Source organism: Mustela erminea, chromosome 1 (assembly GCF_009829155.1).
Source record: "Mustela erminea isolate mMusErm1 chromosome 1, mMusErm1.Pri, whole genome shotgun sequence".
NCBI lineage: Eukaryota > Metazoa > Chordata > Mammalia > Carnivora > Mustelidae > Mustela > Mustela erminea.
The window spans coordinates 31723979-31747758 of record NC_045614.1 but is presented as its reverse complement, the minus strand read 5'-3'; the positions used below and the strand labels follow the sequence as shown (position 1 = coordinate 31747758).

Below are 23780 nucleotides of genomic sequence, written 5' to 3'. Positions count from 1 at the left end.
TTCCAGTTCAGGGGTGCAAAAGAATGGCAGACATCATGCTTCTGTGTTAGATCCAAGAGATGTGGATGAAAATGAATGTGATTTAAAACAAACCCCCTCCCCCCGAAAACAAAAACAAAAACAAAAACAAAAACCCTGCCCCCAGGGCTTGCCCAACTCCAAAGCCCTTCAAGCCAAGGGAAAGAAATCTGAGGGGACGGAGAGGGTTACTGCAAGAAGTGAGCCACTTACGACGAGCGGGCCGCGGTTGTTCTCCCGATACTTGTTCTGGAAGAAAATGTAAACGACGGTGGCGGCCAGGGAATAGAGGAAGGCGAAGACAGCGACCGTGACGAAGAACTCGGCGGAAGACGAGGAGTCACCAGTCAGTGCCAGCTTCTGCCGCTCCTTCCCCTCGCAGGTGGGCACCTCAAAGGTCACCTGATGCAACCTAAAGTGCCAGAGGGAACGAGACTCTTTATAAGGCACAGGAGACTGAGCCAGGCTTAAGGTCATTTGCTTGAATGTTTTCTTTTCTTCAATGGCCCTGTCCCCTGACATTTTCCACGGCCGGCTCCTTGGTTGGTATTCAAAAGTCATCTCCTGGGAGAGCCTTTTCCTATTAATATAAAATAGCTCCTTCCCCGTAGACATTTTCTATCCCATCATCCTGATGAACATCATTCATAGCACTCATCACTAGTCATGGGATCTTGATGATGTATTTAAGTACCTCACGGAAAGGGCGTGAAGACGCCATCTTTCTGCAAAGATTTCCATGAGGGTGGCCTCTTGATTTTCTTCTTCTCTGTATATCCTGAATGCCTGAGCCTTGTTAGGCACTCAGTATACAGGACTTGGATAAATGAATGAACATTCTTGATTCTGTAAGATGATGGATCGATACTAATTTGATTGAACTTTAGAACTTCTATTTTAGAGAGTAATTTCTATCAGGCATTCAGACTCAATATATTACCTAATAGAGAGAAATAAGATTTGGGGGTAATACTTTCTGCTTAACAAATGACACCTAAGGAAGTGTGTTCTATCCAGTATAGTAGCTCATGTTGTGAACTAGGTGGTAAACTATAATTTAATATAGAAGCCAAAATTCTGCTTCATAAGAAATAACTAAATTATCCCTTGAGTATTATGGAGGTGCTCGGAAATAGCCATAGGAGGGATATCAGCAAATACCACTTGGAAAACTATCTATGAAAGCAACAGTAATGATAAAGCCATTGAGGAACCTGGAAATTTCCCAATTAATACTAGAAAGTATTTTTTTACTGAGCAAAACGGATCCCTTTAAAACAGATTTGTTGTGTACTTTCTCTTATACTTTATACAGTAATATAATGATAAAATAGTAGTAACAATAGTTACTAATATTGGAGCATTTCTTTCTTTCTTTCTTTTTTGAATATTTCATTTATTTATTTGAGAGAGAGAGAAAAAGCAAGCAGAGGGAGGTGCAGAGGGAGAGACTCTTCAGGCAGACTCCCTGCTGAGCATGGAGCCCCATGTGGGGCTCAATCCCACGACCCATGAGATCATGACCTGAGCCAAAATCAAGAGTCAGATGCTCAGCCAACTGAGCCAATCAAGTGCCCCAATATTGGAGCACTTCTTGTGTACCAGGTATTGTGTTTTATACTCATTATTTAATTGAATGCCCATGGCAGCCCTGTGACGTAGGCACTTTATTGCCCCCTCCCCCTTTACAGGATAAGAAATTGGTCTTAGAAAGATTAAGTAATTTGTCTTAAGCCACATAGCTAGTAAATTCAGCAGGGATTTAAATCTGTGCCTGACTCTAGAGCTTGCATTTTTAACTTCTGCATTAACTGGTTTCTGTTAAATGATGAGAATATTAAACAGGATGAATGTTTCCTCCAAGTGAAGCTCATGGGTCACTAGCATTGCAAACACTAGAGGCCTTGTTAAAAAGGTACATTCCGCGGCCTTGTCCTACTCAACCACAGTCTCTAGGGACAACCAGTGCAGGGAAGTCCAGTCCCCCTGAGCTCCCTATTTCTGAGAAACCCAGTCTTTTCTATTTCTTGCTTGACTTAAGGGAGAGCTGTCTACACAGTCCACTTGATCTCGCTTGTATATACTGAGGTTCCTCCCTTTTCTTATCAACCAGAAAGGGGTACGGTTTGGTACGATTCAGGAAAATAGAAGCATTCGTCCTGGTTACATTATAGAGTTCCTTTCCTCCCCTTGCCAGAGATATTAAAATATTTCCCAATGGTTTGGCCTGTGGGAATGCTGAAAAATGAAATAGCTTTAAAAGCTAATCATGCCAATAATTCTCATACAGGTGATTTTCAGATAATGTACACCTTTTCCTCATTATTTTGTATATGTCATTATCCCACAAATTTTTGGCAAGCGGCCAGTAGTTCACACAACGGCGAGATGCTGGGGTAGAGTAAGGAGGATAGGAGGGGCCTTGCCCATATAGAACTTCAAAGGTAGATGGAAAAGATAGGTTTCCTGAGAGAAGCCCAAGGCTAGTCTGGGTTGGGGGTGGGGGTCAAGGTAAGATTACCTATGGAATTTTAATCTGCTGCTTGAAAAATGGGCAGAAATTATCCAGATCGAAAGTTAAGAATGAAAACACAGTGAAATGTGACTCTCTATCTAGTAGGCTACAATGAAAAAGGGTATGAGACTGGAATCAAAATTGTTGGTAAGACTGGGTAAGAATAACAAGGTAGAACTGGAATGCGAGTTTTATTAGACAGATTGGGACGTCTGTATATTGCCGGTGGAAATGTAAAATGGGGCAGCCACTTTGGAAAAACAGCCTGGCAGTTTTTCAAATGGTTCAACATAGAGGTAGCCCGTGACCCAGCCCTTCTGCTTCTAGATACATACCCAAGAGCAAGGGTAACATTTGTCTGCACAAAAGCTTGTACTCAGGAAATGAAACAGGAATGCTCATAGCAGCACTCTTTGTAATAGAAAGTCTGTCAACTGATGAATGAGTAGATAAAATGTGGTGCCTCTGTACAGTGGAATATTACCTATTGTTGAGAAGGAATGAAGTGCCGACACACGCTCCAACATGGATGGACCTTGAGAACCTTCTGCTAAGTGGAAGAAGTCAGTCAGAAAGGACCGCCCACTGTAGGATTCCATTTGCAGGAAATGTTCAGAAAAGGCCAGTCTCTGGAGACAAAGGGTAGACTAGCACTTGCCTAGGGCTGGAGGTGGTGGTGATGGGGGTTCTAGAATTGGGGATGATGGCTAAGGGATGTGAGATTCCTTTTTTGGGCCATGAAAATGTTCTAGGTGATGGATGTACAATTCTCTGAATAGACTGAAAACGATCAAGGTGTCCATTTTAAGGGAATGAATTGTAGTGTATGTGGATTATATATCAATAAAACTGTCAAAAAATAGGTAAGAAAGAGCAGGTACCAAGATCCTGCATAGGGCAGGAGCATTGCACATGGGAAGAGATGAACTATGTCCTGGAAAACTGGAACATGGCAGGAAAAGAGAACGAGTGGTATCCAGTGAGACAAAGAAGTCCTCTGGGGCCCTCACCTTGGGGCAAAGTGGGCCAGGTTATAAATTTGGGTCTTCATCTTAAGATAAAGTCTGGAAAGATTTTCCTGCAATAAACAACATATAAAACAAAAATAGCAGGCAGGGCCATGTCACCTGCTGCAACTGATCAGAGACAGGCACACTGGCTCTCCAGATGCCGGATCAGCAGTGCTTCTAACACCCCAGTTCCCTCAGCTGAGATATACAGACTGGGTCTGCAGACTTTGTGTGTGGTGCGGGTAGCAGGGAACAGGAGAATAAAAGAACTGGGTGGTTTTTTTTTTCCCCCTATGCAATCAGCTGAATATCAAAATTTCCCCTATCACCAAGTTACTATGTTGCTTTACGGTAAATGTGGCTATTTGCACAAGGCACACATGCACAAAAATCACTAACAAATCTGCTTATTAACGCCAGTGATTTACAGCTTGATATTTAGCCCACCAGTCACACTGGGGTGAAATCAAGAGGATGAGGGGAAAGAGAAGTTCCAAGCTAATGCTATTCTGTGGAAGGGAGTAGGGATCATTTATAAAGAAAGAGCACGTCAGCTCAAAACAGTCTGAGTATAATAATTCACATGGCTGAACATTTTTAATGCTAGATGATGATATGTATTACTAAACACATATATTTTAACAGAGAGGCTCTTTTAAGCGTCCAGTACATATACATGAATAAATATGTATGATTTGTTTTGGAGGGAGAGATTTTTGTAGTCAGCATGCGTTTGGCAGCTGTAATAATTCTGGAAGCAAATATCATCCATTTAGAATCTAAACAAGGAAAAAACTGTTCTGTACAGATCGAGTGTGCCAGTTGACAGACTCTGGAAGCCAGTGGGGCCACCTCTGATCTTGTGAGGAACTCATCAGGGAGCAACTGCTGAGCCTGCAAAAGGGACCAAATGCAATTCTGTTGATTTCAAATTATTATTCCCTTCTGGGTTGGCCTGAGTCAATCAAGGGGTAATTGAATTTCATTGGATTTTACTGTATTGTGTCTACCAAAGAAAAGCCTCCATGTTAGAGTAGATTTTTAAAAAATTTTTTTACTAATGCTTATACACAGTCTTTTAAACTTTTTACTGCTGCTTCAATGACACTAAAAGGGACTGCAAATGTACCTATTAAGCAAATTGGCATTGCTTTATGAATAAAAGTGTTTATAACAAACACAGACATTTTTCAACCTCCACCCATTGTGCTAGCTTCTTTACAGACCTGTTTCTCGACTAATGCTCGCAACACCTTTCTTAGGTGGGAGTTATTACTAGGACCGTTATACAGATGTGGAGACTGAGGCTTGGAGTATGCAGTGAGTTTGCCTGAGGTCATGTGGCTAGTGAAGGGCAGAGGTGAGTCTCCAATGTGAGCGATTAGGTGGAGGCGACATTAGTAACTACTGTACATTTCTGCCCCTCTGCTTCAGAAGTTGTAGCGTCATTAGATTAACAGTTGAATGTCTGTATAAGAATGGCTGAGCCTTCTAATCTAATGGTGTGCAGATGGCTTATACTGAATAGGGTTCTAAACCAACATTCCTTGTGCTTCTACCTTGAAGTATGTGAATCCAGCATTGTACAAGGCACTCAGCAATAACAGAGTTGAATCCCAGCAGACTAGTCAAGAGGAAGTCATTAAAAACTGTCCATTTTCCAAATATGGACCTAAGTTACGCTAACATTTGCCTCAGAAGCAAGCAGAGAGCCAATGAACCTGCATGCATCGTGCTCTGAAATTGTGATCACTGTAGTACCCGTGGTTCTTTATACAAAGTAAAATATTTAGAACTCGGAGGCACAGATTCCTCTTTAGGGAATAGGGTACCACCTTGGGCATCTGGTAGCAAGACTTTTCAAGTTATTGACCATATCTTTCACCTACTCTGGAAGAACAGAGGACTAAAGCTCATAACAAAGCATCTGGGGGTGGCTCAGGGAGAGACAACAATGACATGTCCCGACGTTGGTGATCTCCCAGGAGCAAATGTAGGAAGCTTTAAGGGCTTTGGGGAGCAAACTGCTGTCGCTGAATGTCTCATAGCCAGAATTACAGTGGCCAAGGGAAGGTCAGAGGGCAACTGGCACATTGTGGTGCTAAGCACGTTTCTCTCTGTTTGATCATTTTTCTGCAGCTCCTGTTTCAATCCTTTTATCAGTTGATAGAGACTTTAATCCTCTTGCTCCATTTTTTCCTCTCTTCCCAATATGAAATATTGGCTTTTGTCTGGTTTTACATGGACTTTTCTCTCGCTAGCCATGTGTCTGTATAATAAAGTGTTTGTGTGTGCATGTACCCACTCACACACACCTCTACGTGCTCAGCCTGTATGACTCACAGCAAAAATCACGACAAAATCCTGGAAGTTTAGCAACACATTCACACACTACATCTCATTGTTTCTCTTCAGAAAACTTCTCCATTCTACAGATGAGGAAGTTGGAGCTCAGTCATCTTGAAAGAATCATCAAAGATCACCCACTTGGCAGAGAGAAGAGGCAAACTTGGAAAACAACTCTGAGGGTTTTTTTTTTTTTTTTAACTTATGCAAATTTCATCTCTTAGATTTCCAAACTCCTGAATTCTCCATTATGCTCAAGTCCTTCTGAGTTGGGGAGGGGGATGTGTTGAGCTCCATGGCGAGTCATTGGAGAAGCTAAACAATGAGTCATGAGGTATGGGAATGGAGATTTTCTAGGAGGTCGATGGCAAACTGGTCCGAAGGACTTGCATATTGATTAAAGCAAGGTTCCCCTTTATGCTACCAGCTCATCATGAGGCCCATTTCTATACTATGGTCAAGATCTGGGGACAATGACATCACAGGGCTGCCGGTATAGGATCTATTTGGGGTGGAAAGAGCAGAAGATGGGGCAAGGTGGGGACTGGGAACAGTCTTGAGAAACATGCCCATTGCAGTGAGAACTGAGAGAAGGCCCCGGTACTTGGACTCGGGTTGCTCAAGTCATAAACAAGTTTGAAGTCTTCAGCTTGCGAAGGAGAAGGGGGAGAGTTTGTCCGAGATGCAGGACTTGCTGACCAGGAGTATCAGTACATGCAGAAAGCCTCTGTTAACTAAAAGGGTCATTACTAGACTCTACCCAACATCAAAGCAAGCAGAAATAGAAAACAATCCAGTTCAGAAACATCCTAAGAGGGTCTCACGGATTCTAATGACTCTGTTTGTTCCCAGGAAGGTCTGTGGACCTGCACTCCTGTCTGCTAGACCTAAGAGCTCATCCCCAGCTTCCTTATCTTCAGGCAAATAGCATTTTTAGCCAGCGAGCTTCATTTTCCAGACATCTTTGTGCTAACCTTCGTTGAATCAAGGGCAGCTTCATTTCTTGCAACAACCGCATATATTCACTAAAAACGTTTTCTTAAAAGACAAAAACAAAGTGAAAGACAAAATACTGTTCTTCTGCTCTTAAACACAATAAAGGCATTTCTCCTTGATGTGATTATGTATTAAATGTATCGAAGTTTATTGTCTCCATAGGAGGAACTTTCCATTACTTTCTGTGCTCTCCATTTTATTATTAGAGAAGATAATTTTTTGAAGGAGAGCAATAATAAATACTGAGCAGAGAGAACTGAACTAGACACCTGAAGATGGAATCAAGGTTACTGCAAACAATACTTTTTTCTACACAATTTGTTGTGTTTGCACACACAAGGACATGGCTGGAAACTGCCCACTCTGTGCACCACTGCTCCCCCAGCATGTGGCTTTCATTTCCACAGGCTGTAACGAAACTTACCCCACTTACTGGAAGTCTATTAGGCTAAGAAGGATCTTTTCAAATTTCATTCTCATTTCCCACAAGTTTGTAACATTTCAAAATAAAAAGTTAGACTACAAGGCAATTAAAAAGAAATGGACTTGTAGAGGCCAGGGCATGTCCTAGAGTGGGACCCAGAGAAGGAAAACTCTATAAAACCCATTATAATGGCTTGCAAAGAGGTACTGCCATTATCATGAATCCATGACTTATTAATTTTTGTTTCTTCAAATAGAATTTGAGTCATAGAGAACTTAGACTGCCTCTACATTGTCAAAGTAAAATAGATAATGGGGTCATTATCTGTATATTGCAGAGAAAATTCTTTTTATCCTATCTTGTTTGTCTTCCCTGAACTGTGGTACTGGACTCAAATGAACTATGAAACAAAAATCGTCCCAGAGTTTTCTTTTTTAAAACTTGACTATCTAGATAATTGCTTATCTGTCCATTTTATTTGATTAGTATAGAAATGTTTCATAAATAAGCAATGTAAAGAATTTGACCAAAAAATAATTATCTATAAACACACAGATAGCATGGGAGAGAGAAATCTGTCTGATCTTACTCTTTATTTAAATTGAGGTCAAATTGATTGGATTCATTAATTCAGTCAAAATATGCTATTTTATAAATGTAGCCAGTACAGACATGTTTATAGGAAGAAAATATACATTTCTTCTTAACTCCATCCTCAGTATTAACAGCTTACAAAAATGAAAATCAAACAGGGTTTTTAACCTGCTGTTTATTACTTAATAGCATGACTAATACATACCTTTTTTAAAAAAAGAGGATCTACCTTATTATTTTTTAATTTTTTAAGGATTTTAAAAATATTTTCCAACATTTTATGAAAGTGTTACACTTTTTAAAAATTTAATTTAATTTTTTTCCAGTGTTTCCAAAATTCATTATTTATTTGTTTGACAGAGAGAGACAGATAGTGAGAGAGGGAACATAAGCAAGGGTAGTGGGAGAAGGAGAAGCAGGCTTCCTGCTGAGCAGGAATCCGATGGGAGGGCTTGATCCCAGAACCTTGGGATCACAACCAGAGCTGAAAGCAGAGGCTTAACAGCTGAGCCACCCAGGCGCCCCTACCTTATTCTTTTTGACAGTCATGTGACATATGCACAGGATAGACAAATTACAGTGCCAGAATGTTCTATATAGCTACATTGCACAGTTTTACAATAATTTTTTAAATGGTCCCCCATGGGTGGACATTTTGATTGTTTCCAACCTTTAACTGTTAAAGCAATGCCTTGAACATGTATTTTTGGATATTTGCACAATAACTTTCTTTGAATATATTTCTACAAGCTGAGGTGCTGGGTAAAGGAGGATATTAGGGTTCTCTAGAGAAACAGAACTAATAAGATATATACTTTAATGAATATAAGGAATTTATTTTAAAGGAGTGTCTCATATGATTGTGGGTGCCGGCAAGTCTGAAATGCACAGGGCAAGCTGGTAGGCAAAGGATTCAGGCAAGTGCTGATGCTACAGTCTTGAGTCCCAAGCCAAGAAAACCAGAGTTTCTGCATTGCAGGCTGGAGACAGAATTCCGTCCTTTATAGGAGAACTCAGTCTTTGTTTGCCAGACCTTCAATTAATTGGATTCACTCATATCCTGGAAAATACTGCTTTATTTAAAGTCAACTGTTTGTAAATGTCAATCATATCTAAAAATATACCATTATAGCAACACAGTGTTTGGTCAAAAACCTGCCACCATAGTCTAGCCAAGTAATTACATAAAATTAACCATCACAACGATCAATAAAGTGTGGTACATCCATACAGTAGAATAGTACTTAGCAATATAAAGAAATGGCATATTGATACATTAGACATAGGTAAATCTCAAGATAATTATGCTGAGTTAAAAAAAGTCACATAAAAAAAGAATAATTACTACAGAATCCCATTCATACAAAGTCTAAAAAAATGCAACTATTCTTTAGTGATACTAAGCAGATTGATGGTTGCCTTGACATAGGATGAGAGGCAGGAAGGAGGAATCATCAAGGGGCAGGAGAAAACTTGTGGGCAGTAGATATGTTTATTATTCTGATTGCAGTGACGGTTACATAGGTATAGAACTTGTCAAAGCTTACCAAATTATGTGTTTTAGATCTGTACAATTATACCTCAATAAATAAATATTTTTTATTCTTAAAAAAAAATTAACCACTGGGGCACCTAGGCGGCTCAGTTGCTAAGCATCTGTCTTCGGCTCGGGTTGTGATCCCGGGGTGCTGGGATCGAGCCCCACATTGGACTCCCTGCATGGTGGGAAACCTGCTTCTCCCTCTCCCACTTCCCCCTGCTGCATTCCCTCCCTCACCGTGTCTCTCTCTGTCAAATAAACAAATGAAATATTTTTTAAAATAAAAAATAAAAAACTTAACAATCACAAAAGGTATGTACTATTTTAAGGACTTTGATAGGTGTTGCCAAAAGCCCCTGCTGAAAGGTTGTAGGAATTTGCACTCCCATGAAGAGTGTACTAGTGTTGCCCCCTTTTGCTTACTGTTTTTCCCTTTAAAAAAAGTGTTTATTATAGAAAATGTCAAGCCTACGTGAAGTAGAGACTATCATACCATCCCCTCCCATGTTTCTGTTCCATGATCAACTGTCACCAACTCATGGCCAGTCTTTTTTTCATGCCAACTACCACCTGGTGCCTCCCGCCACCACCTGTCCCCCACCAATAGATTATTTGGAAATGAATTCCTGACATACATAATTTCTTCTGGAAATATTCAGCATGCATTTTTAAAAGATCGGAGTTTTTTTTTTTTTTTTTAAGATTTTATTTATTTATTTGACAGAGAGAGAGAGAGATCACAGGTAGGCAGGGAGGCAGGCAGAGAGAGAGGGGGAAGCAGGACTCTGCTGAGCAGAGAGCCCAATGCAGGGTGCTATCCAAGGACCTTGGGATCATGACCTGAGCTGAAGGCAGAGGGTTTAACCCACTGAGCCACCCAGGTGCCCCTAGAAGATCAGAGTTCTTAAAATATAACCACAACACTATAAAATTCACACCCTAAAAATAGTTAATTCCTTATATCATCAATTATCTATCCAATGTTCAAATTGTCTCATCTGTTTTTAAGTTGGTTTATTTGAATCAGGACCCCTAGGATGTGTGGGTGGCTCAGTCAGCTAAGCATCTAATTTTAGCTCAGGTCATGATCCCAGGGTCCTGGAATCCAGTCCTGCATCAGGCTCCCTGCTCGGTGGGGAGCCTGCTTCTCCCTCTGCCTACAGCCCCCACCTCCGCTTGTGCTCTCTAGATAAGATCTTTTTAAAAAAAAATATTTGAATTAGGACCCAGAGAAGTTAGTATGTTGCATTTGGTTATGTCCCTCCGGTCTCTTTTAACCTACAGGCTCTTCCTCCCTCTTTTTTTTTTTTTTTTTTTTCCCCTTTCAGTATGTGCCATATGAATATGCAGAAGGCATCAGGCCCAGTAGAGCCCCCTCACTTCTGTTAAAGAACAGATGCAAGGATAAGGCTGATGCTACTCTATGCTTTGCACCTGTTCCAGGTGGGAGATGAGATGCTAGAGAGGCATTTGAACAAAAGCAGTGATTCCTAGCTTTTTAGAGTTTTGGGATCAGTATAACTTTCAGGAGAAATTTACTACCAGAAGGAGCTATCAATTTTTTATTTAGCTAGATGAGGACATTCAAAACAAAAATTAAGATTAAGAACAGTAATTATCATCAAAATTTCATAAAGTTCAAGATATATGAATACCCCAAAAGCAGAAGGGGAAACTCTCAGGCTGAGAACCAGTCATTTCAAATGGAACAGCTCCCAGAGTCTAGAGCCTGTGCAGCACAGAATCTGAGAACTATTAAAAGTGAGAGGACTGAAACTTGTGAGTCTATCTGTGTGTCAATTTTCTGTGTGACCCTAAGTCTAAGAACACTTAGACCCTGGGTCTAAGTGTTCTCAAATTCAAGATGAGTGGCTGATTGCAGGATGTCGTCTCTGGATGTTTCTGGATGAACTTCAGGGGTTCATGACAAACCTCAGAGAGCTTCATAATCATAAAAAAAATCACCTATCTGGTCATGTTTCATAACTTATTTGACGATTTTGGTGACCTAGCACTGCAAGTGGAAATAACATCTGAGTTCTAAAGATTTCATTCAGGCAATTTAATGGGCCTACATTTTGCCCGACACAGATAGAACTACTGATGGTCCTTCACCCTAACCATTGTTAACCTCATCTAATCTTATACTTGGGGGCAACACATGAAGAATATTAGACTCTTTGCCCATTCATTGAGATGTAACTTCCAAGAGACCTATAGCCCTAGCATACCTTTTATTCGTCTCCATTTGCGGCCCAGTGGAGCACCACCTTCTTACTTCTTTTTCCCCCGATTGAAAGGCAAGCTATGGTAGCTCCACCAACCACCATCTACGTGATCTTGGACCAGTGTTCTGCCCTTTTTGAGCCTCAGCTTTCCCATCCCCTATTCCTCAGAGGGGTTTTGTAAGGCTCAACTAAGATAACGGAATACATTGCATTTGTTGCAGAGTTTGCATGTTATTTAGCAACTACAGTCACTCTTAGGTGTGCAAAGAGCTTCTGAAGTTCAAAATTCAAGGTGTAAGTCTAATTACTAAAGTTGACTTTAAAAATCCAAAATGATTTTCAAAAAGTAGACTTCAAAGACCTGGAAACATGGCATGTTCTATTACTATTTTCTTTGTCAAAAAGCCACCCTAGCGAGCCACTATTTGGTCATCTGTTGTTGTTTGCTGTCGTTTCATTCTATCCAAAATAACTCGCCTTATTGGATGGTCAGGATAGGAGACCAGCAGAACCATTGCTGGGTGGGAAATTCAATATATCTGCCAGATTATAATGAAATAAACAGTAACCGCTTATACATATAGAACAAAATGAAATCTCCTTTAAACCACCCCAAAGCTATTGCCTTGTCAACTGGCTATGGAACTGTACATTTCCAATTCTTCAGTTATTAATATCACCATAAATACACAAATCTTTTTGGGTAAAAAGTGTCTAAGGCACAAGTCAACACTGTTCATTTTAGTTAACTAGAAATAGTTTGTTCAACATATTTATCAGCTCAGGATGGAAAAAGTGCCCTTTATTATCAGCAAATATAATGTCACCCATGTTTCTGGTTCTTTGCCAGCATCAGGGGATTAATCATCCTATTTTCAAGTTACAGTTGGAACATGACAGGTAGGAATTCATTTTCCGCACCGCAACCAGAAATCTTTTAAAAACATAAATCAGACATGTCACTCCCCTGCCTAAAATTCTTCTCCAATGCTACCCCTTGCACAAGCTACATTCAAACCCCTGACCAGGGTCCACAAGGACTGACACACCTGGATCTTGCCCACTTGTCTGCTATCACCATGCCGTCTTGCTTCTTTTTCTTCCTAGAGCACTTCCCCTGCCCAAGTCCCGGGGCCTTTGAACTAATCTCAAATTGCCCACTGTCAGCTTCACCGCTTCGTTCAGGTCTCAGCTCAAATGTGAGCACATCTGAGAGACCTCCCCCGACCACCTCATCTAAAGAGGGTGTTCCATCCATCATTTTCTATCACACTATACCAGTTCACTGCTTTTACTTAGAGCTCTTAGCATCTGAACGGCTGACATTATCCTGCTTACTTGTGTCTCTCCTACCAGAACATACGTAGCAGGAAGGCAAGGATCCTGTTTATCTCATCTACCTTTCTATAACTGAATGCCAGGCTGTATCTGGTTTAGGGTAAAAGCACCAAAGTACCAGAAGCAACACATACTGGCTATATAAAGAAGAAAGGGAGGGAGAGAGGGAAGGAAAAAAGGATAGAAAGAGATAGGACAGATCTCAATAACGTCTGAGACCAGGTATTTGTCTGCAAGCTGATCCTGCTCCTGCCACATAGAATTGTTGAAAGAGATGTCTCAGCTGTTCTACCGAGGGAAACCAGGACTCAGAGAGGTGAAGGCGCTTGATCAAAATCACACAGTGAAACAATCACAACTTAAGTTTTCTGCTCCTACATCAGTGGACTTTCTACTATCCTGCAATTCCCATGGGGGAAGAGAGTCTCCAGTGGCCCAGAGAGGTCAAGTCTGGAGGTTGGAAGGATTCTAGGATCGAGAAGTCAAAAATGGAAGCCAACTCACAGGCTTCTGGGGCCTCCTGGAGAAGCTCAACAGAGCCCTCCCTCCAGATCTTCTCAGGTCTTTCTCCTAGGCCCTGTGATCTAAGGCACACCTGTGCAGCTGTGTGCTGGCTTTGCCCCATTGTCAGGACCAGGCTTTAGTACCATGCTTCTAGCTGACGCCTTGTTCATTCATCCAACTACCATAAGCACTGTGCTAGGGTTGATGCATATTGGAGTAAACATTATGGAAATCGTCCTGCTCTCAGGGTATTTGTTTTCAGAAAAAGCAGACAATCTGATTTCAGACAATCTGAACAATCTGTTTCTATAAGTGGCCATGAGGGTTAAGACCAGGGATATATAGGAGCCCTAAACTTGTCTACAAGACAGGAGAAGGCTTATTGGGGGAGGTGATTTAAATGAGGGTGGAGAGGGTATGCTGGCTAGAAAGCTGGAAAAGTGAGGACTTTTCCTGGAGACGAGAAAGTGTCATTTGAGGAATTATTTTCTGCCATTAATGACAACAATTAACAATAACAGCTAGTAGGTATGGATTCCTGTCTCTGTGGTAACCATTGAACTATATGCTTTACATGCTGTCTTTCCTTTATTCTTTACCAGATTTGTGTGCGATATAATCATTACTATCCCTACCCTACTGATGAGGAGACAGAGTGGTCTGTCCGGAGGAATTCTCATCGCACAGTGGCACACTCTTCCTTTTGTCTCGCCACCAATGCTTTATGCATCTCTGGCAAACTGCATGCTTCTCAGCCTTTCTCAGGGGCTCATCTATGCCACGTCCCTATACACCGCAGAGGAAAGGAGCTATACACATTTTTCAGAATGGTTGATACAGGAAAAACTCGTTGTTAAAAATTAGCTGGATGAGGGCGCCTGGGTGGCTCAGTGGTTTAAGCCTCTGCCTTCGGCTCGGGTCATGATCTCAGGGTCCTGGGATCGAGCCCCACATCGGGCTCTCTGCTCAGCGGGGAGCCTGCTTCCCCCTCTCTCTCTGCCTGCCTTCTGCCTACTTGTGATCTCTGTCTATCAAATAAATTAAAAAAAAAAAAAACAAAAATCTTAAAAAAAAAAAAAAAATTAGCTGGATGAAAAGTCAATTGGCCTAATAATCAATTAATCTGACACTGTCAGGGAGATTTTACCCCAGCTGTTTTGCTCCCATGTCTTAAGTTGAAGATGTCCCTCAGTTTGAAGGCTGGTAAGAGTGTAGGTGTGTGTGTGTGTGTGTGTGTGTGTTGGACTGGGCCCAGTGAGGCTAATACAGTGAAAATATTTTCAAAGAGAAAAATCTATCTTTCAACAAAATGATTATTTGGAAAACTGGCTCTAGGGAGATGGTTTTCCTGCATGTTTGATTTTGGTTGGGAATTAGCCTTGGGACCCTCAGGGCCACCTCACACTGTTCCTGGAACAAGATTCTTCAGGAATGACTTGGTAACTTTGAAGCCAATGCCATCTTCCTCTTGCCTGCAGTGGTGAAGCTAGCATTGAGAATGAGACTTAATACCTCAAGTTGTCTAGGAAAAAGAAAGAGATGGCTTCCTTTCCCTCACCTGTTGGAGTTTATATACATGTTTGTGGTCTCAGTTTATCTTCCTTTGTGTCAGCTCAACCCCTTCCTGCTTATCCAAGCTGGTTTCCTAAACTTCTGCCTCTGATAAATTGCCATGTTTCAGGCCAGTCTTAAAGGAAAGGCAGTTCTATACAAGGTCTAGCAAGGATTTGATTGGAAAGACACCAATCTATTCACAGAAGGGTCAAACAGGTCTTAAATAGAAAAAATGGTATTTAGTCATTGGGGAGACCTCAAATGAAACCAAACAAAAAATAAAACCTTCTATGATTATAGTTCCTCTTGATTCATGAAATATTTGAAGGGAAGAGAATGGAAGCTCATTCTAGCTTCCTCTCCTGGTAATTAAAAATCAAGGTCTAAACCATGTGAACATATGCTATAAATAAGTCTTACAAGTAATTTTATATGCAGTATTTTTATTTAGCTTCTTAGAAATAATCTTTCTGGAAACTCAGAATTCCACAAACTGTGGTTCAGAGCCCTGGAGGACATCGGAAGCCCTTGCAGGGGGAGCCACAAGAGCAACACTATTTTCAAACAAAACACTCAGATGCTATTTGTCCTTGTCACACTCATTCTTTCACAGGTGTACAGTGGGGTTTTCCAGAAGTGACACGTTGTGGGGTGTAATCTTTGTTCTGTTGGCTAATGGAACATCTACTTGCACATTCTTATATTTTACAAATTTTTCTGTTTTTATTTCTAAATGGCAAATATTCACAGATATAATCCACACAAATAAGAAGTTCTTTGTAATCCTCAATCATTCTTAAGAATGTAGAGGAGTCTTGGGACTTAACATTTGAGAGCAGCTAATCCAGGTAATGATTTTTTTTTACCCCTCCTAAATTATTTCATTTTTCTTAAGCCCACTTTTAATAAGTTAAGTAATACAGTCATACATGGCCTGATTCACCATTTTACAGAGGCAGTGCTTTCATTCAAAGGATATTTATTGAGTACCCATCGCATGCAAGTCAACCTTAGCAAAACCTGAATAAGGGCTCATGTATAACTGCAGATGGCACTACCTAGATAGCCTCTAACCAGCTGCCTGTCCATGCATGATCCAGAAAGGAAAAGCCTTTACCAAGTATGACTGTTCCCTGGTCTTTGACATTTCACTTCTCACAGTATCTCAGGTTAGAGGCAGGACAAGAGTGGTCAGATTTAGACGTTCTATTGCAATGATTATTCACTATAAACACTACCTTTCATCTTTTATCTCATCCCCCAGAGGAGTCACACACTGAGGCCTACAGGTGGGGACATTTGCAACAAGGGGAGCAAGTGTCGTCTGGGTATCCATATCAGATCTAGATATAGATCTAGCATATCAGATCTAGACATGATGAATTGTTATGCTTCATCTCTTGGGCTTAAAAATTAAAGATGGTCATACTGGGTCCTACACCAGGATGAGGAGACCAATACAGAAGAAAACATGTGGAGAAAGAGACAAAGAGATTCTAATTCCTTATTATGTTCCTAGCACCTAGGACAGCGCCCACACATTGCAGGTGCTCAAAAGTGTTTATTGATTCAACTGACTTTGGTCTCTAGCTGCTTTTCAAGTGAACATTTGGAGCATCTCAGATAGAAACAGAGCCCCCATTTCATCTTTTATCCCGAACAGGCATCAGCTACAGAATATGCCCATTGACATATTAAAGTTTGATAAAATCCATTTCTTCTCTTCTCTTCTATTTACCCTCCCCCTTTGCTGTTACCTCATACCATTTCTCTAGTTTTTTATTTTCATTCCAACTACCCTCTTGAGAAGGTATTTTATATCAGGACACTGGATATGCTGCTTGATTCAAAAGCATGCTTTTCTGCAAGTATTTTTAACTTCTCATTTCTATGTTTAGCTTCTCTGGGCTCCTAAATCTTGTGAAAGAAATTTTAAACTTGGCCAACCTATGCCAACATTCATAGTCTGGATCTGGAGCCAAGGAACATGAACCAAAGTAGATTAGGAGAACAAGCGAAAGAGAAAGAGTTTTATAAAAGGAGGATTATAATTAGCAGGATTTAGTACTCAATAGGTTTGGCTCTTTCAATCAAAGAAAAACTAACCTATTCAAATTTCCATCTGAAATCTACACAACTATTTCAGAATCCCACTTATGTAAAGATTCAGAGGATCCGATGGCTTGTGGATAAATCAGGTCGGTAGGAAGGACTCATGCATCCTGGTGTTCTGCAGATTGACTGGGAGAATAGATTGTAACCTGAATCTTTAATTGATCAAGTTTTATAAGAAGCCATGTTAAGAAGAGTTCACTTAACCAATCTCCTTTTCTTCTTCCATGTGCAATCAAGGGGGTTTCTAATAGAAAAATTTGAGATAAGATTTATCTCTTGGTTATTGTCAGGCTGACCCCAATAATTAAAATATATATGTGTGTGTGTGTATTTATGCACATATATAATATATTCATAAGAACTAAAGAATAATATATAGATATAGATATATCTATCCATATATATATATATATATGGGCAGGACATTGTCCATTCCTCAAATCTGCCTGCCTCTACTTGGCTTTAATCTTGCTCTCCATGGTTGGGCAAGATGACAGCCTCACACCTATACCTTACCAGCTCAGTATCTCTGATCACCAGACCGACTCTAAGCTTCAGTAGAAAAACCCAAATTAGGTCACTGAGTCTATATCTAAACAAATTACTGAGGCCAAGGGGAGGGATGCTGTAATCGGCCAGGCTGTTGTCAGGCACTCAGGGTGTGTGTGTGTGTGTGTGTGTGTGTGTGTGTGTAAGTGTGTGCATGCACACATGTGCCTGTGTGTGAGTATGTGTCTGTGCATGTGTGAGTGCATATGCCAAAGTGTGGGCAAAGTGTGGGCTGTAAAAGGAGACGATACTCCACACAAACATGACTGAATGGATTCCTCGCTGAGAGAAAGGATTCCAGGACTAGAAAAAGGAAACAACACCTACCTACTGCATAGGTGTCCTCCCTAGAAAATCATATCTGTTTTTCCTTTTTCTTTTCTTTTTTTTTTTTTTTTAAGATTTTATTTATTTACTTGACAGACAGAGATCACAAGTAGGCAGAGAGGCAGGCAGAGAGAGAGAGAGGGGGAAGCAGGCTCCCTGATGAGCAGAGAGCCCGATGCAGGGCTCGATCCCAGGACCCTGGGATCATGACCTGAGCTGAAGGCAGAGGCTTTAACCCATTGAGCCACCCAGGTGCCCCTGTTTTTCCTTTTTTTAAAAGATTTTTATTTATTTATTTATTTGACAGAGAGAGAGAAAGAGAGAGAGATCACAAGTAGGCAGAGAGGCAGGCAGGGGGTGGGGCGGGGGTGGAAATCAGGCTCCCCTTTGAGCAGAGAGCCCAACGCAGGGCTCTATCTCAGGACCCTGAGACCATGACCCGAGCCGAAGGCAGAGGCTTAACACACTGAGCTACCCAGGCGCCCTTGTTTTTTCTTTTTCTAATCTTTATATCTCCCACGCCAAGTATGACGCAGAGGCTCAGTACATATTTGTTGAATGAACAAACATAGAGCTACATGCAGTAATACGTACACCCATCCTTACAACAGAGACCAATGCTGTGTGCACTCGAAGGCAGGCAGTTTGCTGAATTCATGTGCATCATCTTACAGCCCCTTCCTCCTTTCTCTTTCCCCACCTTATCACGCACCGGCTCATTTCTCTCCCTGCACTATTCTACTTAATTAATCTTAAAGCATTTCTCAGGTGTATTTCTTCCATGAAGGCTTCCTTGAGGATTATATGCCTCAACACTTCCCCCGTCTTTGAGTTGCCATTGCCTTGGTTTTTCTGCGCCTTGCCCTTCATGAACCAAGTGTGGTTTAGAGCAGGGCCCTTTAATCAGACTGCTCACGTTCAAAATCTCCTCCATTCACGTGTTTTGTCAGCTTGGGAAACTTCTTCATTTCCTTGTCTATAGGGGAAGAAAGAAATAGTATCTCCCTCACAGGGCAAAGATTAAATAATACGATCATCAAAAAAGGCTTATTAGCATTGAGCCTGGTATAAAGCGCCCAGTGAATACTGACTATGCTTATTCCTGATGGAATAAACAGTTGTTCTCCTGCAGTAGACAGGGGCACTGCCGTGCACCATGCTTCCTTGACCCACCTGATTTTAGGCAGCTATTGCAGAGGTTGGTAAACCTCCCACCATACCTCTCGGCGCTGAGGGCCTTCTTTGGCCCAAGGAAGCCTTCTCTGCTGCAAGTAGGCACAGCTGGAGGTGTACGGGAATTAACCTCTTGGATGTAGCCTTCGAACACTGGGGGATGAAAGTCAGTGTGTAAATGCTGCAGCCTCCCTGCTCTCTGGTCTTAGGACTCTCGGGTGTATTCTGCACAGTTTCTCAGAGGATCCGTGGCAGGACTGAGCCTCAGCTGCCTACAATGGCCGGCTTTCTTTCCCCTTCCTTCTTTCCCTCCTCCCTTCCTCTTTCTCTCAATCTCTCTCTCCCTTTCTTTCCCTCCTTTCCTCACTCCCTTCCTCTCCCTCTCTCCTTCTGGCATTTCTTTCTTCTGTCTCACTTGTCCACCTCTTTGCTTGTGCCTCCTGGGATCACCTCACACATAAATTCCCAAGTCTTTGTCTTAAGGTCTGCATCGGGGGAATCTAAATTAAGACAGGCCCCAAAGAAAGCCAATTCTCAGCATATATTTACTTAGGGCAGGTCATACCCCTTTATTTGTAGTTCTGTATTGTTTGGCATGTTTTGTGGCCTGAAGCTCTGTAACTATTTGGTAAATAAATTATATATACAAATGTTTATATTGGGACACCTGGGTGGCTTAGTGGGTTAAGCCTCTGCCTTTGGCTCAGGTCATGATCCCAGGGTCTTGGGATCGAGCCCCGAGTCCGGCTCTCTGCTCAGCGGGGGACCTGCTTCTCCTTCTCTCTCTCTCTGCCTGCCTCTCTGCCTACTTGTGCTCCCTCTGTCAAATAAATAAATAAAATCTTAAAAAAAAAGTTTTTATATACGTTTATATTTATAAAGGATATATTTTGAGAAAAACTTTCGTATTTAAATTCAAGAGAAAAAAGTTCTATCATAATCACAGCTGATGAAATTAATTGCTATTTACATTGCTATTAGGTTCAAGTTTGGGATATACATGTACAAATACTTGAACTTCTTTTGGAAAATTTAGCCTCAGAATTGTAACTTGTGAAAATGAGCCATAAATTGGGTTTATTTATAAAAGTGACTTCACACTTTACTTGGTGGGTTTTACTCTGTTGAGGAATCACCCATCTATTGAATGACTAGTACTAACAAGCAAAGATGCCAAAATATGAACTACGAGCTACAGAGTTGTGTGGTTTTTTTTTCCAATAATGTAAAAACTTCACACTATGTTACTGAGAAAACAGATGTCCTGGTGCAGAAGTAGAAAAGAGAGAAAAGGCCTTTGCTTTCTTTTAGCTAAACAAATGGTTTATTCTTTCCAAATGCATATAGCTAGGCTCATGTTTGTTTTACGATTTACAGGTACCCTGCCGTTTCCAGAAATGATTTGGCAACTGTTGAGCATATGAACAAGACAATGTTTAAAAAAGCGAACCATAGGAAGGTATCCTAATAATGTGTAAGATTAGGATTGAAGACTATCAGTTAACTATCACTATGGTAATGCCGCATATTAGTCACCTCCAAGCTCAGTGACTTAAAACCATCACTATCTATTCTCACACTGTGTCTCCACATTGACTGCAGGAGCTCTGCTGTATTCACAATCTTTCTGGGGCTAAGCGTGGAGGGAGCACATCTGCAAGAAGGAGGCCTTCTCTTGCTGATACCAGAGGCATAAGAAGGCAAGGAGGGACGTGCCGTGCCCACTGAAGTCTTGTTTGGGAATGACATACATCACTTATGCACATCTTCCACTGACCAAAGCAAGTCATTTGCCAAACTCAGCATCAGTGAGGCAAGGAAATGCGTGCTGTCTCTGTGAGACTAAGGCAAAGGTAGCTTTTCAAAATACTGTTGGGATAAGGGAATGAAGAATTGTGACCAGTAAGTTTGTCTACAACAGGGAATATTAATGATCACACTGCTGTCTAATGTCCTTATGTTACCCCGGCCTCTTTCAAGTCACCAAATATATTCTCATCTTTACACTAACTATTCTTTCTGCTTGGAATTACCACCCACTTATATTTTCCCTTATATCTCCTCACCTTCTATAATAAACTCTGCAAAGGCAATTTGCTGTGGGGGGGGTCTATTTTTTTTCACTGATGGTGGTTTCTTATCTTTTGCAGTCCATCGACTGCTCAAGTATTTGGATTTGTGCATCAAAGAAGTCTTACAGACCCAAACTCATTGTAAATTCTTAATCCTTTTGTCCATATGATAATCTTATTCTGATGTCTCAAACCACTAGCAAGCTTAAGTAGTTGAGCAGGGAGATAAATTGTTTTGGAAGGACGGTAATCTGGTTTAAATTTATTCACCAGAGGCTCCATTTCCCTCCACAATAGACCCTGATTCGATCCTTAAACTATCTTGGGTTTACTGACAACGAAGGCTACATACTCCAGTGAAATGTCTTAGGATCCTGCACTATAGCTTTTAATTGTGCAAGATTATCCCATGTGGCAAGCACTACCTGTTTCTCTTAGGAAGCTCAGCTTATCCTAAGGACGGAGTTAGCATCTCACATCAAGAAGACAGATATTGATTCATTATAGCTTTGACTACCCCAGTTTAAATTCAACACACAGAAGTATTTAAGATTTAAATCTAAGACATTATCTATGATAAGAAAGTGTCCTGACTTCATAGAATGTTTCAACCAGGAGATATTCTTTAGTTTTCTGTCTTTAAGCCAGCCAGCCTGCCTTCCTTCCTCAATAAACATTTCTAAGTACATATCCCGTGCCAGACACTGTGCCATATCTCACAACACAAGGATAAATGCTTCAAGGAGCTTACACACTAGTGGGTAGACAGATACATCAGCAGATAATGACCATGGAGGATGATCTGTGCTGGAATGAAGATGCGTGTAAAGTTCCACTGAATCTTCAGATAAATGCAGCCCAACGTGGAACAGGGATCCAGGGAGATTTTGTAGTAGACACGAACTATGAGTCCATTCATGAAAGATGAATAAGACATTTGCCTTACAGCAAAGGAGTTAAAGTGGGGTGGGAGACAGGGTAGAAGTTTGGATACAAAGTGTAGAGTGTGTGGATAGTTACAGAAACATATGAAAATAGCAAGTTTGGGGGAACTAAAAGTTACTCCCCAAACCCACCATCTCAGAGAGGTAATAGCTTACCAGAGTTTTTATGGTTAAGCAACAACTTTACTGAAATATAATTAATCATAATATACTACCTTAAAGTTCATCCTTTTAAAGTGTACGGTTCAGTGGTTTTTTAGCATATTTACAGAGGTTAGTATATTCATACAGCAACGTATACCACTATCTAATTTCAGAACATTTTGTCATCCCCTGAAGAAGTCTTACATCGGTTAGAAGTCACACTTCATTCCACCCATACTTACCGCTGGAAACTACCAGTCTACTTAATTTCTGTGAATGTGCACATTATAGTTATTTATGGTATCATACAATATGTGGCATTTTGTGACCGGCTTGTTTCACTTAGCATAATGTTTTCAAGATTCATCCATGTTGTTGAATATGTCACTCCTTCTATATTCCTGAATACTATTTCATCATACAGATATACTTCTTGGTTTACCCATTTATCAGTTGGTGGACATTCGGGTTGTTTCCACTGTTTTGTTTTTAGATTATTTTATTTTATTTATTTAATTTATTCATATTTACTTATTTATATATTAATTTAATTTAATTTATTTATTTTTAAAGATTTTATTTATTTATGACAGAGAGATCACAAGTAGGCAGAGAGGCAGGCAGAGAGAGGGGCTGCAGGCTGCAGGCTCCTGCCGAGCAGGGAGCCCCATGTGGGGCTAGATCCCAGGACTCTGGGATCATGACCTGAGCTGAAGGCAGAGGCGTAACCCACTGAGTCACCCAGATGCCCCAAGTTGGCTGTTTCCACTTTTGAGCTATAATGAATAAAGCTGCTAGGAACATTTGTATATAGGTTTTTGTGTGTATGTATGTTTTCATTTCTTGGAGTGTAACTACTGGATCATATGGTTTAACATTAACATAATCATACGTTTAACATTTGGAGAAATGGCTAAATGGTCTTCCAAAGTGAATGCATGATTAACAGTTCCACCAGCAAATATAGGAGAGAGCCAAGTTTCCCATATCATTGTCAATATTTGTTATTGTTTGTCTTTTTTATTTTAGCTATCCTAATGGAGTTTAAGTGATATCTCATTGTGGTTTTGATTTGCATTTCCCTAATGACTAGTGATCTTAAGCATATTTCCAGGTGTTTTTTGGCTATCCGTATGTCTTTGGATAAATGTTTATTTAAGTCCTTTGCTCATTTTAAAACTGAGATGTCTTCATGTTGTTGTTAGAGTTCTTTATATAGAAAGAGTTTTGTGTGTGTATACACACACACACACACACACACACACACAGAGAGAGAGAGAGAGAGAGAGTGTGTTTGTGTGTTCTTTTTTTTTAAGTTTTTTTAAAAAATTTATTTTATTTATTTATTTATTTTTTTAAATTTTTTATTTTTTATAAACATATATTTTT

The 23780-nt window shown here is 40.6% G+C and overlaps 1 protein-coding gene across 1 annotated transcript in view; it reads right to left on the bottom strand.

Annotated features, from left to right (window-relative positions):
• Positions 1–23780, bottom strand: part of SYNPR (synaptoporin) — a 313963-nt gene that overhangs the window by 50521 nt on the left and 239662 nt on the right. Inside the window, exon 4 of the mRNA XM_032324244.1 lies at positions 232–430. Within this exon, the coding sequence (XP_032180135.1) occupies positions 232–430 (199 nt within the window). The remainder of the gene's footprint in view (positions 1–231; positions 431–23780) is intronic.